The 16,601-nt window shown below is 51.2% G+C and overlaps 1 protein-coding gene across 2 annotated transcripts; it reads right to left on the bottom strand.

Moving 5' to 3' along the window:
* Window positions 1–1,054: 1,054 nt before the first annotated feature.
* On the bottom strand, window positions 1,055–13,830 carry Atg16l2 (autophagy related 16 like 2). Of its 2 annotated transcripts, XM_051192379.1 has the most exons (18): window positions 13,600–13,829; window positions 11,836–11,935; window positions 10,389–10,491; window positions 8,299–8,372; window positions 7,926–8,177; window positions 7,686–7,751; window positions 7,308–7,421; window positions 5,972–6,034; window positions 5,294–5,402; window positions 4,869–4,974; window positions 4,022–4,092; window positions 3,748–3,819; window positions 3,520–3,640; window positions 3,132–3,237; window positions 2,027–2,176; window positions 1,808–1,855; window positions 1,574–1,675; window positions 1,055–1,394 (listed from the first exon to the last, which is right to left on the bottom strand). In XM_051192379.1, the coding sequence occupies exons 1-18, from the start codon at window positions 13,724–13,726 to the stop codon at window positions 1,307–1,309; spliced, it is 1,872 nt and encodes a 623-aa protein (XP_051048336.1). In that variant the 5' UTR covers window positions 13,727–13,829; the 3' UTR covers window positions 1,055–1,306. The 2 variants fall into 2 exon arrangements, with proteins under 2 accessions (XP_051048336.1, XP_051048337.1); XM_051192380.1 differs by lacking the exon at window positions 5,972–6,034 and having other exon boundaries at window positions 13,600–13,830.
* Between the last annotated feature and the right edge of the window lie 2,771 nt (window positions 13,831–16,601).

The raw sequence follows: 16,601 nt of genomic DNA on the forward strand, positions 1-16,601 counted from the left end.
CAACTCAGCCTCGGTAGTAGCTGTGTGACCTTGAATGACAACCCTCAAGTCTCACTTTTCTCCTTTGTACAATGTGATCCATCACAAGTGGTTAGGAGAAAAGAGCTGCAGAGAGCAGAGCCAAGTCGGCCTGGGTGATCCTCAATAATGGTGGCCACTGAGAATGTTAGTCTTTCCCAAGAGAAAGGTGGGAGGAAAAAAAATAAACTGTTGACCAGGCAACTAGTGACCTCTAGTGGCCACTGACAGCTGGCCAAGACTCGGGCAAAGTTTGAACTGTAGGAATGTCCCATTCCCTTGGACTGTGGAACTTGCTGAACAAGAGAATGTGACCACATTTCTTGTGGCTTCTGAGCCAAGCCTGGATGCAGGGAATACTGTTCCTACTCTTTCACTTACTCACAGATTTAAGAAGGGAGGTAAAACTGGAAATGAGGGGCTCTTACCCAACTGGCAGGTGAAAGTAGGCTGTCAATAAAGGGATCTCAAAAGACAACCTGAATTGCCATTAGGAAGGACAAGGACATTGAAGGCAGAGGAAGACAGTGTGGGACACCGAGTGCTGACCACGCTGACCCTGACACTGTAGATGCTAAGAGGTGGGACAGTAAATGGCAGCCATCCCAGCACTGAGGCTGAGGCCACATTGCCTCATGTTCTGAGCCTACCCTCACTAGCCAGGGTTACAGACATGACTATGTCCAAAACAGTAACACCAGCTAAGGAGACTGCTTCTGGTGAGGACAAGATCAAGGCCTTTGGAGAGGACATCAACACAGCAACCCCAGACTGGCGCTGTGAGGGGCAGAGCTAACACACAAAGCGGGGAGACAGTGGCAGAAGGCAACAGCCTTTTGTCCAGATGGGATCTGCAGGCCAGGACATGGTCCTGGTCTTTCTGATGTCACTATCTCATTAGGGCCCTTTCCACAAGGACCACCTAAGAGCTGCTGCTCTTCTGCTCCTGCTTGGGCCTTTCTTCATGCCATCCCACAGTTAGACTGAACAGCCAATCTTCCTGTACCCACCACCACCACCAAATGCTTCAAAGAGGCAAGACACAGATACAGGTTTTTTCCGATTTGAGAAAAATAAACAGATTTCAAAAATTGTAACCCCTAACCAACACTTTGATTTTAAACAGATAGGCCAGGTCCTGCCAGGCCCCTGCATAACAGCTACAGTTGAACCAAACCCAGCTCAGGAGGCGTGCACCACCACCACCCTGGAGTCCTGATCGAGGAAAGTTGTTCTCTGGCTTCTGGCTTCAGAACGGTGCTCCAATCCACACAGGGAAATTGTGTCTCTAGTGCCAGAGCACTACCTTCCTGCCTTGGTCCACACTCACAACATGGTTCCCAGAGAAGCACCAGGCCACAGCATTGACAGCAGCGCTAAAGAGAGGAAAGACAGACCTCAGGAGAGCAGCAGGAGCAGGCAAGCAGCCTGACTCTGCCCCTCAACATCCAACCGAGGCAGTTCGAGAAGCACTGCTAAGCCCGAGACTATTTCCTCATCTCTAAAATGGGCTTCAAGAACTGTGGCAATGATGGGCCCAAATGCATGTGCTCACCAGTGGGGTCCCTGTAGGCTGCTCTCCAGTTTCCCAGTGTCCACATCCCAGATGTACAGAGCTCCATTTGAGGAGCCAGCCAGTACATAGCTTCTGTCAGGGCTGTACAGATTACAGCACAACATGACAAGGGGATCAGCAGACAGACAGACAGACAGAGACAGACAGACAGACACACACACACACACACACACACACACACACACGTGCGCGCGCTTGCCCTCCCAGACACACCTGAACACAGCTTTGGTCCAGTCAGAGCTGCACTTGAAGCCATCCGCCCTGAGGATGGAATGGGGCTGGAGTGAGAACGCAGGCTCCTTCCAGTGTGCCAGCCCTCCTCCAGATGTGAGAAGAGGCCAGTACTTGAGCAGGTCCTCGTGCAGAGGAACTACCAGGGAGTGCCCCGCCAGGGCCTTACACGGGAGAGGCTCAACAGACCCAGGCCAGTACCTGAACACCTGTCGGATATTGCTGATTCGCAGGTCGATGACCTTGAGTGTATTGTCTCGGGAACAGCTAAGCAGATGCAGCTGGTCATGGCTGAGGCTCAGGGAGGTAACCCGGCCCTGTACAGGGATGACCTGGATGCAGTGGGGGCCTCTGGGGGATAGGGATAGAGAAGGATGAGGAAGAGGCATCCTAGGGCACTTCTGATAGGCTGTTTGTGGCCATTTTCCCAGGTAACATATTCCAGAGGAACCCCAGGCCTAGATGCCTGGGACTGACAGGACTAGAGTCCCTTCCCACTACAGTCAGCTGTCTCCATTAAGAGACTGATATGAGAGCTGAAGCCTTTAAAAGGCCTTGGTCATGTGAACAGAACGGTGAGAGCCAGACATGGTGGCACACACCTGTAATCACAGCTGAAGCAGGAGGATCATAAGTTCAAGGCCAGCCTGGAACTTTGTTGAGGTCCTGTCTCAAAATAAGAACATAAAGGGCTGGGAGCATTCTCCTAGCAGACATAAAGAAAGCCCTTGATTGAACCCCCAGCAAAGGAGGAATTTTAAAAAGAGCAGATGCAGAGACCAACAAAGTGCTAGCCCTGCTTTGGTTGGCCATTCATGCTTATTGCTAGGTGAATTATGTTATAAAGCAACTATTTTTTTTTAAATTATGTATACCGTGTTCTGCCTGCATGTATGCCTGCAGGCCAGAAGAGGGCACCAAATCTCATTTATAGATGGCCGTGAGCCACCATGTAGTTGCTGGGGATTGAACTCAGGATGTCTGGAAGAGCAGTCAGAGTGCTCTTTACCTCTGTGCCATCTCTCCAGCCCAGAAGCAGCTATTCTTTTGTTGCTGCTTTTTTACTGAAACGTGGTGATAACATGGGAAAGGTGCTTGTCTACATTGGTTTTAGGGCCTGGGAGCCACTAAGAAATTGGCACAGCTCCCCAGATACACTGAGCCCTCAAAGACCATGCCCAGCAGAGGCCGCCCCCTGGCAGTTCCAGTCCCATGGCCAAGGTTCCACAACTCTTCCTGCCATAGCCAGAAAAAGGAACAAAAACTCAGGGGCTTCCTCTACCCCCCATAGCCTGTTGCCCGTCACCTGCTGTCCCAGAAGCGGATCTTCTGGTCATTGTGGCCACTGATGATGATGTGGTCTCCGCACACCACGTCATTACAGTAGGAAAGTACATTGATGGTCCTGGAACCTGAGGAGCAATGAGGACAGCCCAGAGTCTAGTGTGGAGACTCTAAAGTCCAGTAGAGCAGTCTCCTTCCAAGACTAGGGTACAGGCCTTCCCAGCCCAGGGCTCTTCCTGCCTCTAAAGACCAAGGTCACCAAGAAAGCAGGAAGAGAGCGGTAGTGAATGACAGAGAAGGGAATCAGATCACAGGTTTGAGACCAAGTGGTATGGATCCCAGAGCCACTGTTACAGAGTAAGGTAAGGGCCCTGGGACTAGGGGTTAGGGCAAGTGGAGCTGAGCCTTACAGTAGGCGCGGCCCAGGTCCCATTCCTTCACAGTCCGGTCCCGGCTCCCAGTCACTGCCTGGTGCCTTGTTAGCTTGAATTTGGCAGCTGTCACTTTGTCCTTGTGTCCAGACAGTGTTTCCTGACCCCCACAGAAAGCACAGATTAAGCCAAGCCCCCAAAAAAGCCACTCTGCAAATCTGAGGCATGACCTTTAACCCTTAGGCAGCCTCCCCAACCAGGCCTCACCTTGGACTGTGTCTCCCCCACCTTCCAGAGCTGGGCAGCCTGGTTGTAAGTAGCTGCCAAAACCTGGGAGCCCTGAAGAGAGGGAATAGGAGAAGCCCTGGGCCACACTGGGCCTGGCAGAGGCATTGGCCCTCAGGCCAGAAAGCCAGAGCAGGGAGGTAAGGACAGCTCCTCTACGGCATATTCTAAGATACACGCAATGTGCCCTCAGGCCCCAGAGCCCCACCACCCTGTGTAGAGACACATCCATGCCACTGGGACAAAGTCTCCTTACTGAGGGGTCAAAATCCACACTGGTGATGCTACCGCCAGCTCCTTCCAGGGTCTGGTTGGCCTCCAGGCGGCCTGGAAGAGCAGGGGAAGGGTTAGCAAATGAGGTGATTAGTTGGCAAATAGAGGAACTGAGGTGCCGAGCAGGAAGAAGATGGCAGAATGGCTGGGTCTGGCCTGGAGCCTGAGCGGAGAGTGCACCTCCTATAACTGCTGTACAGCTCTAGGGGTAACTAGGCAATGCTAGAGAAGACCAGAGAGGAGGGACTGTTCCCTAGGTCACACAGCAGACCAGCCCAGCTGGGGACCCACTCCTAGGAAACCTTCAAGAGTCAGTGCTGAGTCCCTCTGCCTAAAACGAGGTGGAGAGTCGGTGCTGGTCACATCAAGATTTCTGAGAGTCTAAGTGATAGTAGAATAAGATGCAGCTATTCTGGGCACACTGGCAGTTAATACCAGCACTGGGGAGGCAGACTGCATAGATTCCTGTGAGGCCAACCTGGTCTACATAGTGAGTTCCAGGGCTACATAATGAAACCCTGTCTGAAAATGAAATGGACTTGCCCAAGACCTGGCTCTATATGCTGTCAAGATGAGTCAGGCATCCCTACCTCCTCCAATAGCAGACATCTGGGACATCTGGGCTTGACCCTCCCCATCCCGCAGGTCTGAACCCAAGAAGCTCTACCTTGAGAGCACAAACTCAGGATCCCTCCTCCCTCAGAGTTCTCTAGCCACTGGTCATAGGATCATTCCAGCAGGGGACAGAGGAGAACAGGTCTACGACCAGGGACAACCCTGGATCAAGATGAGAATGGGGTCTGCTGGGTTATCTTTCATGGAGCTCTTACCTCCCACGACATTCCAGAGATGGATAAGCCGGTCAGCCCCTCCGGTGGCCAGGAGGCTACTGTTGGGGCCAAAACAAACAGCATTGACCTCAGAGAGATGGGCATCCTGTTAAAAAGGGAGGAGGGGGAGTTGGCTTCCGAGATCTTCCCCATGCATGCCTCTTTCTGCCCACTCACAGGCATTTTCTGTTCTGGGCTTGGCAGTTCCCAGTGGGGGGGGGGGGTCTGAAAACCTTAAGTTTCAAATTTGGCCCTGCTGCCCTGTGCCTCGTGTTGGTGTCTGCCTCCTGTCTCACTCTCTCCGGTCTGTGACTCCCACCACAGGCAAATCCCCCTGCTGAAGCAGCCTTGCTTTCCCTGTCCACTTGGCCCACCCTTGAACATTCTCATTAGCACCCAGACAAGAGGCCCAGCTCCTTCCTTACCAAGACATCCTGAGCCTGGGTAGGAATCTGGGCAGATACACACACAGGGATGCTTTGGTACCGCTGCTCAGGGACACCCCCAACTGAGTGACCTCTCCTCTTCTTGAAGCTACGGGGTGGGGGGGTAGGCAGAAAAGCATTCAGCAAAACCTGCCAACATGGGGACTTTAAGCTCACCTGAGGCAGCAACAAGAAGCAGACATGGCAGGTGGTAGCACATTCCCCAAGGCAGAGTGAGCAAGGTCCACAGCCCAGCCTGACCCCTGTGGGGATGAGGCACTGTACACTGAGACAAGCAGACACAAGACAGGGTAGTAGGTACAAAGAAATCTTAAGGCTGGCTGGGATTTCTGTAATGGCATTACCACTGCTAGGCTAAGTGACTCTGAACAGATCTTAGACATTTCTGAGCCTCAGTTTCCAACTGAGTGAGAGTTCTTGATCAACCTCAGGCTGGAGCTCTTAGTCCCCTATGAGGACCCTGAATAAGGACAGAGTATTACAAACCTGGAAAATAGTTATCAGGAGTTGGTCTTGAGCTATCCGCCTAGATCCTGCCTGTGGGGCCCAACAAGATGCACAAACAGACAGGTATCATATGGATGGACAAACCAAGACTAGACTCAGGGAGCCTTTCAGGGGATGCCAGTCCCTTCACACATGTGCACACACACTTACTCCAGCAGCCCCTTCACCACATCCACACAGCGGGACAGTGTCAGAGAGGTGGCCGAGGCAGACCTGGGGCAGAATGGAGAGATACACTGAGAGCCTGGTCCATAGTTGTCCCACAGGCAGTTACTGATCACGACATTTTGTCAGGAACCTTTAGGAAGCTCATGATCACTCAAAGCAAAACTTCGAACTTGATTCATTTAAGAACTACAAGAGGCATGACACAGACTAACCCAGAAAGGGGGAGAGATTGGGAGGGAAGCAGAGAGGGGAGAAGGAAGGAAGGGAGGGAGGGAGGGAGGGAGGGAGGGAGGGAAGACCTTGGCAATGAGCACCTCCCCCAAGTCTCCACCAAAATGGCACAAAGAGTCTCATTCCCCAGGCGCTCACCAACAAAAACTCCTGGGAGACCAAGCCCCAGCCTGTGGAGAAGGCTAAGAAAGAATGAAGGTCCCAGGCTGAGATAAGTAGGGGAAACCCCAGCTTGCTGAGCAGCCCCCAAAACACCCAAGTAAATGTTTATGCTGGGACATCTGAACCCACTAAGGCTGCCAAGAATTGGGAACCAGCATGTCATGATGTTCTTGCTTATTCACTGTCCTGGGGACACATGTTCCTGAAGGAAATACTTTTGGAAAACAGCCTTCAGGCCAGCAAGTGGAGAAGGAGTGGCAGCCTAATGACAGCCCAGTCAAGATGTAGTGGAAGCCAGATTTGCTGACACATGCCTATAATCCCAGCTATTGGGAGGAAAAAGCAGGAAGATCAGAAGTTTGAAGTCACCCTTGACAATACACACTGAGTTTGAGGCCAGCCTAGGCTACATGAGACTGTCTGTCTGTCTGTCTCTCTCTCCATATATATAGCTACACGAGACCCTCTCTCCGTGTGTGTGTGTGTGTGTGTGTGTGTGTGTGTGTGTGTGTGTGTGTGTGATTGAGCAGAGACGCCCGAAGATTCAAACTCCCATCATAGCTCAAGTGTGACACAGGCTCACATTGAGGTGTGCTCACTAATCTTGCATGCATGCTCATGTCCCAGTGTGGATACACACATACAATCCTGTCCTCACACACACAAGCCTGGGACACCTGAGCCTTGGAGTCTTGTCCATTTTTCTCCCAGTGACACTCTTTCATAAGCCTTATGGCTCACTCTAAGAGCCCTGGTTCTTGGAAGTAGAGAATGGAGAAACACTGCCTGCCTCCGGGCACTGAAGTCAGAACAGAGCTGGGCTGTACACAGGCCTCTCCAAAAGCTGGCCCCTGATCCTGGAAGAAGACATGGGCAGCCTTCTGGGTGGGAGCCAGCACAGGTAAGAGAGTACCTGGATGCTCACCTGAAAGGCCTTTTCCATTTCTCATAAGTCTCACTCTCCAGGAACTCAGGAGTAGCGGCAGGAGCTAGAAGCACAGTCTTGTCTCTGGTCCCACCTTCTAGAATGTTTGGGATCCTGGTAGAGAAAAGCAGCTCAGGAAGACCAAAGAAGGCCACCCCTCTCTGCCCCAGCAGTATACAAGGAGAGGTGATCCCCAGCGGCTAAGAGCCATGACTGGTTTCCATGACCTCACATGTTTCTACACCTGTCCGGGACCTGACCTGTACGCATAGCCACATGCAGGCCAGCAAGAATGGTGCAGGAAGACTGTAGGTCATGAACACACCCTAGAGCAGCCCCCCAATACCAGAGTCATCCCTGTCCCCTCCCCATTCTTACTCGCTGATGCTCACAGTCCGCTTAGCAGCTCTCTTCAGCTCCTGGGACACCCGAGCTTGGTTGGCCCTGGCAGAAAGAAAAGCATCCTAAAGGCTCAAGAAAGTGCTTTGCAGGTGAAGTGGCCCAGCTTAAGCAGCCCTTCTGATCAGTGGGAGGCCCTGAACTCCCCTACCCCGCCCCTTCCCACCCATGTCCTCAACCAGGGTGAGTCCCGGGGGGGCCTGGCCCCTGAGCCTTCACCTCTCTCTGCGCTCATTACGCAGATTGCACTCCGCGGCGGCACGCGCTTTACACTGCACAAGCCGCTCCAGCAGGTCCCGAGCCTCCTCCTGTAGCCTGCGCAGTGCGGCTTCCTGGTGCGCAGCTTGCTCCAGCAGGGCCTGGTAGGCTTCTCTCTGAGCTGCGTTTTCTGCCTGCCGTTCCTCCAGTTGCCGGGACTGCTGCGCCCGCGCCTCCTGTAGCTGTACCACGCAGGCCTGTAGGGCTTCCAGCCTGCAGGGCAGAGACATGAGGCGATGGCCCCCAAGAGACCTCTAGGGGGTGACTGGAGACCCAGAGGAAAATTCTAGAGGCCCTTGCCTGGGATAGAGACCACGCCCGTCCCTCATCTCACCTGCCCTGCCGCTCCTCCAGCTGTGACTGCAGGGTGTCTAGGGCTGCGGTCTTCTCCACCACTTGGTAGGCTATCTGGGGAGGACAGGTGGCATGGGCGCCTATCCAGGGTGGACCTAGCCAGCCACTACCCCGCTACCCCCTTCCTGACAAGGAAACCCAGGCTGAGATAGGTAGGTTTGGGATCTTGTATGAGCCTGCAGCTTCATGAGATAATTATCAGATCCAAGGCTCTAGAGTCTGACCCCTAAGTGTTAGTCCTAGGTGTGTCCTTTATTTTCTCAGGTACCCTACAGTAGACATTTAACCTGCAGCAGGAGGAATCTGCTCCATTTCCTTACCTTTAAAATGACAGGGGAGTGCCTTCCTAATCACAAGGTAACCCAGAACTACCATCAGGAACTTACAATAATTTCAGACTTGTGTCATGCCTTGTCCCAAGCTAACTTACAATCTCCATAATACCAAAGTGAAGTGTTTCCATTTTCATATTATAGATGAGGATGCTGACAGGCGTTAAGTGACTTATCCAGTGTTACATAGCTAAATGGCAAACCTGACTGCTTGAACCCAGTACATCTTGCTCCATATAAAGTACTAGTGTGCTCAGGGCTGCAAGGGATGTGCATTCTATTTCCCATCTCCCACCACTGGCCTACCCAGACAGCCCTCAGAGAAGAGGAGCACACAAGACTAAGAACAGGAACAAACTAAGACTAGGCAGTGGTGGTAAATGCATGCCTCTAATCCCAGCACTAGGGAGGCAGAGACAGATGGGTCTCTATGAGTTCAGACAGCCTGGTCTACAGAGCAAGTCCCAGTTTTACAAAACTATAGAGAAACCCTGTCTTAGGAAAAACAAACAAACAAACCCCCCCCACACACACACACATACAAGACTCAGAGTGTACCACCCACTCTTGATCCTGGTACTGTGGGATGAGGGTGTCTCGGCATCCCTTCAGCTGAGAGCTAAGAACTACAGGGGTGCAGCCCAATCCTCCCCTGTGGCCCTTTGGTGCTGAAATCCCAGGAAGAACAGATCCCAGGGTAAAGCTGTGCCCACCAGTATGGCGAGAAGACCAACAAGAACATCAATGTCTCAGGAAATGACAGCAGCTGGGGGCTCTTCTTACAACTGTTTCTAATATTCTCCCTGGAGCCTGAAGAGCAAGCCAGGGCTGCTCACCTACCTTGGCACAATTCCCCATGTCTGAGGCCTGGAGAGAACCCTGCAGTCAGGGTGAAGCACCCATCCCATCATAACCCAATTATAACATTTATCTACTTTTGGGGGGGAAGGGTTTGAGGCAGGGTTTCTCTGTAGCTTTGGAGCCTGTCCTCAAATTCACAGAGATCCACCTGCCTCTGCTTCCTGAGTGCTGGGTTGAAAGGTGAGAGCCACCCCGCCACTGCTGCCACTGCCACCCCAGCTCATCTATCATTTTCATCACCGAGAAAGCCAATTACTACCTCCACTTCCCTCACCTATACTTGTTTCAAAGCTTTAATGGCAGGTAGAGGTAGAAACAGATTAGTGGCTGCCAGGAATTAAGAGATGTTCAGGTGTAACTAAAAAGGGGTAGCAAAAAAGAGATCTTATAAACAAACACTGTGGTGTCCTGATTGTTTCACAAATCTCTACGTGATGATGTCAAATACCACTGTCAAATTACAACCACATAGCACTCTGGGGAGAGGCTCTCAAATGGCTTCATAACCCACTCACTCCCTCCTTGTGTTGGGCAGGTGAGGAGGCATGCTATAATGACAGGTGATTACTGTCTCATCTGTCTCCATGGAAACCCACAGGGCCCAGTCTTGTTTATAGCCACACTCCCTGTTCCTCGGATTGTCAATAGTTGTTGAAAGAATGAATGAACAATCACAGACAATGAACTTGTGTGGGTGAAGGTTCAAGTCCAGGGTCCACATCTCTAAGCCCCATTCATTACATTCCTCTGCAAATACAAGGTTGTGTGGCATTGACCAAGGTAAGGCAGCAAATGCAGGGCCACTCACTGACCGGCTGGCTGGCTTCTGTGGACCATCTCTCCCTACCCCAACACTCTCAGACCCCACTCTGCTTACCTCACCACAGACCAGCTGCAGTCCCTTCTCCTCCTCCTGCCACTTCACCCTCAGAGAGGCTGGTGATGAGACCTGCTCAGAGACAGGTCCGGAGAACTCCTCCCTGACAATAAGAACAATTCATGGTGCCTCTTCTCCCCACCAGTGCCAAAAGTATACCCTAAGAGTGCCCCCATAAAAATCCTGAGGAGCCATTAGCTTGCTCTTGGGGTAGGAAGTCAGTCAGAGACAGAGGTCTCAGAAATAAGCTGTCCATGGCCCCTCTGTTGTAGGATGGTCCAGACTTTGGGTGCATGCCAGTGACACTCAAACAACACCTGCCAGCACAGTGGCACATGCTTGCTTCCCCGGAACTCAGGAGGCTAAAACAGTATTCTGAGATCAAGATCAACCTGAGCTACAGAACAAGACCCTGTTTAAAAAAAAAAAAAAAGCCCAGCATTGGTGGTGCACGTCTTTGATCCTGGCACTCAGGAAGCAGAGGCAGGTGGATCTCTCTGTGAGTTTGAGGCCAGCCTGGTCTACAGAGCTACTTCCAGGATAGGCTCCAAAGCTACAGAGAAACCCTGTCTTGAAAAACCAAAAAAAAAAAGAAAAAAAAATACCTCAGGTTTGGAAAGATGGCTCACTCTTGCCACAGAAGAATGAAGACCTGAGTTTGGACCCCAACACCCACATTTTAAAAACCTGGCACACAGCTGGGTGGTGGTGGCACATGCCTTTAATCCCAGCATTCAGAAGGCAGTCAGGCAGATCTCTGTGAGTTCAAGGCCAACCTGGTCTACTGAGCAAGTTCCGGGACTCTAAAGCTACTGAGAAACCCTGTCTTAGGGAAAACAAAAAACAAAAAACCTGGCATATTTTGCCAGAGCTAAAGAAGTTGAGTCAGCCCACTATAGTTTTAGTTTACAAGACCTTGTCTCAAAAAATAAGGTGAAACATAATTAAGGAAGACACAATGTTAACCTTTGGCTCCCAGATGCACATACAAATAGCACATATACACACAAAAGAGAGCCAGAAGTGGTATGGTGGCACACACCTGTAATCCCAACCCCTGAGAGCAGAAGCAGGAAATCAGGAGGCCAGGGCCGTTTTCCGCCCACCTAGGCTACATCCTCTTATCATTCTGCCTCCAACTTATCCCCTGCTCTTGTGCTCACTCCTTTTTGTAGCTATAGGTAAGGACCAGGGAGAGCAAGAAGACACAGAAGGGGGGAACAGAATTCTGGGATTGGACAGGAGACAAATGCAGAAAGAGAAGAGTCAGGAAAAAGATTTTTTTAGGCAGCCTGCTTAGAGAGTGCTCAGGGCTGTTTACTGTCCCCTCTCCCATCCCCAGTAGCCACAGCCTGATGAGGTGGCAGGGCTGAGCATTGCAAAAGCAAAGAGCACAGCAAAGAGGCAGGCATAAGCAGAATCTGTGATCTCTCACATACAAACTCACCAGGAGTCCTGATTCGGGGTGGAGGTGACAGCCTCTGGCTCTAACTTCAACTTTTCTGAGAACTTGGCTAGCAGGTCAGCCTTCTCTAGGAGGTGGTTATCTGGGGATGCAAGAGGGCATGAGCCTGAGGCAGAGGTACACATTGCCAGCAGACCCCTGACATTCAAATTACCTCAGGCTGGATGGCTGCAGACACCCAGGGATCTTGGGAATAGGGAAGTTCCAGGGCTGGGCTCTGCCCCTTCCTGGGATATCTGCCTGGTAAAGCCTCATCATAGCCTTGGCCCACAGGCCCACCCAGGAAACCATCTACTCTCCCAAAGACAGAAAGGACACCACTGCTGGGAACAGAGATGCCTAGGTCACACTTGATAAAGGACTGAGGGAAAGCAAGGAGATTAATTCATCTCTGCAAAGTCTGAATCCAGAGCATGTAAGAACCAAACAAAAAAATGCCTGCCTATTGCCTCCAGGAAGTCACTTCCCCCTTCAAGGCCTCTACATTTTCAATGAAGTAATTCTCACTTCCACCCAGTAGCTTCCCCCAGGTCAATATTGAAAGTCCTTGAGCAACTACTAAAAAACCTTCCCAGGTTAGGTGGTTTGACCTTGGACACTCCCCCACCCCCAAGACCACAACCCTTTCCAGTCATTTCCGCTTTAAAAAAAACAAAAAACAAAAACAGTTCCAGGGCAGACTGGGGTTGATAGACTCAGGCCAGGAGTCTCCTCTCCCTTCCTTCACTGTCACCTGGATGAGGTCCCTGGGCCTGGCCTAATTCTCAAAACTCTACCCCAGACCCTAAGGCTTGGAAAGGCACAGTCCTCCACCACAACCACCCCCCAGCGTACAAGGTCACAATAGGCCCCATTTACCAGGAAGAAATCTGAGGTTAAGGAATTGAATAACCTATACCACAGACCTGGGTCTCTCTAGTTCCCCAAACTTGCAGCTCCCCACAGAAGTCTTAGGGATGGCTCTCCCTCAAACAGCCCCACTGCTCATCAGTGTCCTGGCAGAACTGAGGTTGCCAGGACATAGAGGTATACAACCCCAAGAAAAAGCCAGCCCCTGGAAAATTCCAAGGAAAAACAAGTTTGATTGTGTGGGTGCACGAAAATTAGAACCCAATGAAGACGCCGTAGGGGCTGTGGTCAGACTTTCAGGCCCAAACATACAGTCGGGGTTGACCAGAGGCTGTAAATACAGAAGCACACCAGTGTATCTGGGCTTGAACTGCCACACCCCCTCCTGACAGAACTGGCCAGAAATAACTGTATGAAGGCTTGAATTCTGTTGGCACAACAAGCACCCTAGAGAAGCCCGGGTCCCCTTCGGGCTATGATACGCCAGGCACCTGTGCCAGGATAAGCCATCCGTAACCAAATATACCAGAGTTTCGCTCCTTCCTTTCGACCACTATGGCTGCTCTAGCCACGCCTGCCTTCCTTGCCTGAAGTTTGGGGACCAGGCCCTGCCCTGGGAACCGCAAAACCAGCACGGAGAGACAGAGCTTGTGCCTAGGATGCTCAGGGAGGCAGAGCTGAGTCTTGAGGGCTAAGCGGCGCCTGCTGGAAACGGCAGGCAGGGACCCAGCCCTGTACGAAGTGGGGCGTAAACAGGGTCCCGGTGCAAGGCCGGGAAATGGAGACAGCGCCGCTGCCCTGAATCGCGAGTCAAGCAGCGGGACAAGCCGTCTCCCGAGGCGGGGAGCCCCATCTCCTCAAAGGCCGGCATCCCTGAGCCCCCCGCGGCGCACTCACAGGCCGGCACTAGCTCCAGGAAGAGCGCCTTCTGTGTGCGGTCCCGATGCCTCAGCTGTCGCACGATGTGGCGCTTCCAGACCGCAGCGGGCGCGCAGGGACCGCCAGGCGAGCCGGGTCCCGCCATGGCCGCCGGCTCCGCAGCGATCGCGCACAGCTCACGCCGGAGCGGGAGGGGCGGAGCTTCCCGGGGACTCCTCGACGTCAGGGCCGCAGCGGCGGGGAATCCCCGGGCGATACCAAGTGCGTCCGTGGTGGGAGGGTGAGCTGGGCGCCTCGAGGACGGTGCCCTGCCAAAAACTTGTACCTCGAAGGAGCTCGTTTCTGTCCCCGGGGTAAGCAGCCTCCCTGACGCCTGTGGGCGCGCCCAGGGCGGGGCCTCGGGGTCGCGTTCCTTAAATGTCACTGCGCCTGGACCAGGGTCAGATACTGAGGATGCTTTTCAGCATCAAGGAAGCTGGGATTGGAGACCCTGCCAGCCCGGGGCTGTACGGGGACAGGCAATAACCAGGCACAAGCAGTCTAACAGAAGAGACTACTGACCCACAGTTGAGTACGGTTTATGAGAGACCAACCAAGAACATTAGCTAAAGGGGGGGGGGGAGGATTTAAGCCCTGGAAAGAACAAATTAGCAGATTTGATGACCTAAAAATTACCAATGCAGACCCGGGATAGGAGTGGTAAGGATCTTGCTTAGCCTGTGCGAGGGCATGGGTTCCAGGTCCAGCGCTTCTGGGCTGGAAGGACTGGAGGCAGAACCATCTGTGGGTGGAGCAAGATTTAGAGATCCATTTGGTAGCAAAATTTTAGGGCTCTTAAGAAAAAGCTCAGTTTGCCTGGACAGTGGCAGCGCACACCTTTAGTCAGGTGGCAGAGGCAGGCGGATCTCTGTGAGTTCGAGGCCAGCCTGGCCTACAGAGCGAGTTCCAGGACAGCCAAGATGGTTACAGAGAAACCCTGTCTCAAAAAAATAAGAACTAGGAACAAAGAAAGAAATGGCTCAGGGCTTGCTTGCCTGAGGGTACATGCAGTAGGTACCTGGGGTACCCAGTATTCTGACTCAGGTCTTAAATGTTCTCTGTCTTGAACTCGGAGCACAGACATCTCTTGTGGGTAAACTTGACAGTGAATCCTGTAACGAAACTATCTCTAGCAAAGTGCCTATCCAGAGTTCTGCAGTACATGATAGGAGTAAAAGATGACAGGAGAGCAGTTGGTGGTGACGTGTGCCTTTAATCCCAGCAAGACAGAGGCAGGTTGATTTCTGTGAGTCCAAGGGCAGCCTGGTCTACAGAGCCAGTTCCAGGATAGCCAGGGCTACATAGAGAGACCTTGTCTCAAAACACCAAAAGAAGAGGAGGAAGAGGAGAGGAAAGATTCACTGGCCCGGCCTTACAACGTAACATACCAAGGAAGGCTCACCATGCTCTGTCCTCAGTTAGTGAAGGCAGCCCTACCTATTCCTAGGAAATAACTCTGAGCAGCTTAGTAAGCCATGGTCCCATAATTGAGCAAACAAACAAAACTACAGGGTACATGTGGTAGCACATATTTGTAATCCTAGCACTTGAGAGGCTGAGGCAGTAGGCTTGCAAGAGTTCAAATCTGTGGGCTAGAGAGATGATGTCTTAGTGGTTAAGAGCACTGATCGTGCTAGCAAAGGACCTGGGGCTGGTTCCCAGCACCCACATGGCAGCTCACAACCCTCTAACTCCAGTTCCAGGGGATCCAACACCCTCACCTGACTTCTGATGGCACCTGACATGCACAGACATACATGTAGGTAAAACACCCATACACGATATGAGTTCGAGTCCACCCTGGGCAAAGAAACAGACACTGTCTCAAAAAAAAAAAATAACTATTTAGGGATAAATCTCACAGATGTAGGGAATATGCTTAGCATGCACCAAGCTGGGGTTCAATCCTAGTAGCAGGAGAGAAAAAAACATGTTGGCAAAGGTGTGGAGAAACTGGAAATCCCATGCATTGCTGATAAAGGTATAATGGAACTAGTAATGGGAAAACTATTTAGAAGTTTTTTAAAAAAAAAAGTTAAACAATGACCATCACATGACCTACCAATTCCATTCCTGTGTATATACTACAAAATTCAAAAGTGGGCAATTGGTAGATACCTGTATACTTGTGTTCATAGCAGCATTTTTCACAATATCCAACCATAGAGACAATGCACTACCCACTAGCTGCTGTGGAATAGTTTCTTTATACGCTGTGAAGGTGTGTCACTCTGATTGGTTTAATAAAAAGCTAAATGACAATAGCTAGGCAGGATTTCCAGGCACAGAGGACACTGGAAAGAAGGGCAGAGATACCAGGAGACTTAGGGGAAGCAGCATGAGCAATACAGAGTAAAGGTAACTGAGCCACATAAAAGAGCATAGATTAAAATATATGGGTTAAGTTATAAGAACTAGTTAGAAACAAGTCTAAGCTATCAGCTGAGGCTTCATAATTAATAATAATAAGTCTACATGTCATTATTGGGGAGGCATGGTGCTGACCAAAAAAAACCCCAAAAATAACAACAACAACAAAAAAAAAACTGACTACAAATGGCACCCAATGTGGGGCCACATATTTCTACATAAGACCTGTGAAAGCTTGTTTAAAAAAAAAAAAAAAAAAAGGTTCCAAACACACAAAAGCAGAGCCAAATGCAGCTTCCTAGTCCTGCAGTCTCCCATGCAGGCTGCAGCACAAAGATGCATCTCCAGCTATAAGCTAAGCTGCCTAGTAGTTTAAGGTTTTGTTCATGCAGACAGAAAAGGGCTGTCCTACAAAGCAACGGAGTATGACATTTACAACTTCTTCTTTCCACTCAACCCTGTGAGAGTTCATATTGAGATTGGTCCTGATGGAAGAGTGATGGGAGAAGCTGATGTTGAGTTTGCCACCATGGAAGAAGCAGTGGCATCTATGTCTACGGACAGGGCCAACATGCAGCACAGATACATAGAACTCTTCCTGAATTCAACAA

The sequence above is a fragment of the Phodopus roborovskii genome, unplaced genomic scaffold (assembly GCF_943737965.1).
Source record: "Phodopus roborovskii unplaced genomic scaffold, PHOROB, whole genome shotgun sequence".
NCBI classification, from domain to species: domain Eukaryota; kingdom Metazoa; phylum Chordata; class Mammalia; order Rodentia; family Cricetidae; genus Phodopus; species Phodopus roborovskii.

Bases quoted from the DNA above. Each gene is read 5' to 3' on its own strand.
- Atg16l2 (XM_051192379.1), bottom strand. From the start codon at position 13,726: ATGGCGGGACCCGGCTCGCCTGGCGGTCCCTGCGCGCCCGCTGCGGTC. The intron at 8,373-10,388 runs GTAAGCAGAGTG...TGTCCTCCCCAG, and splicing joins TGCAGCTGGTCTGTGGTGAG to ATAGCCTACCAAGTGGTGGA. The intron at 2,177-3,131 runs GTGACGGGCAAC...CCTATCCCCCAG, and splicing joins ATCCGCTTCTGGGACAGCAG to AGGCCCCCACTGCATCCAGG.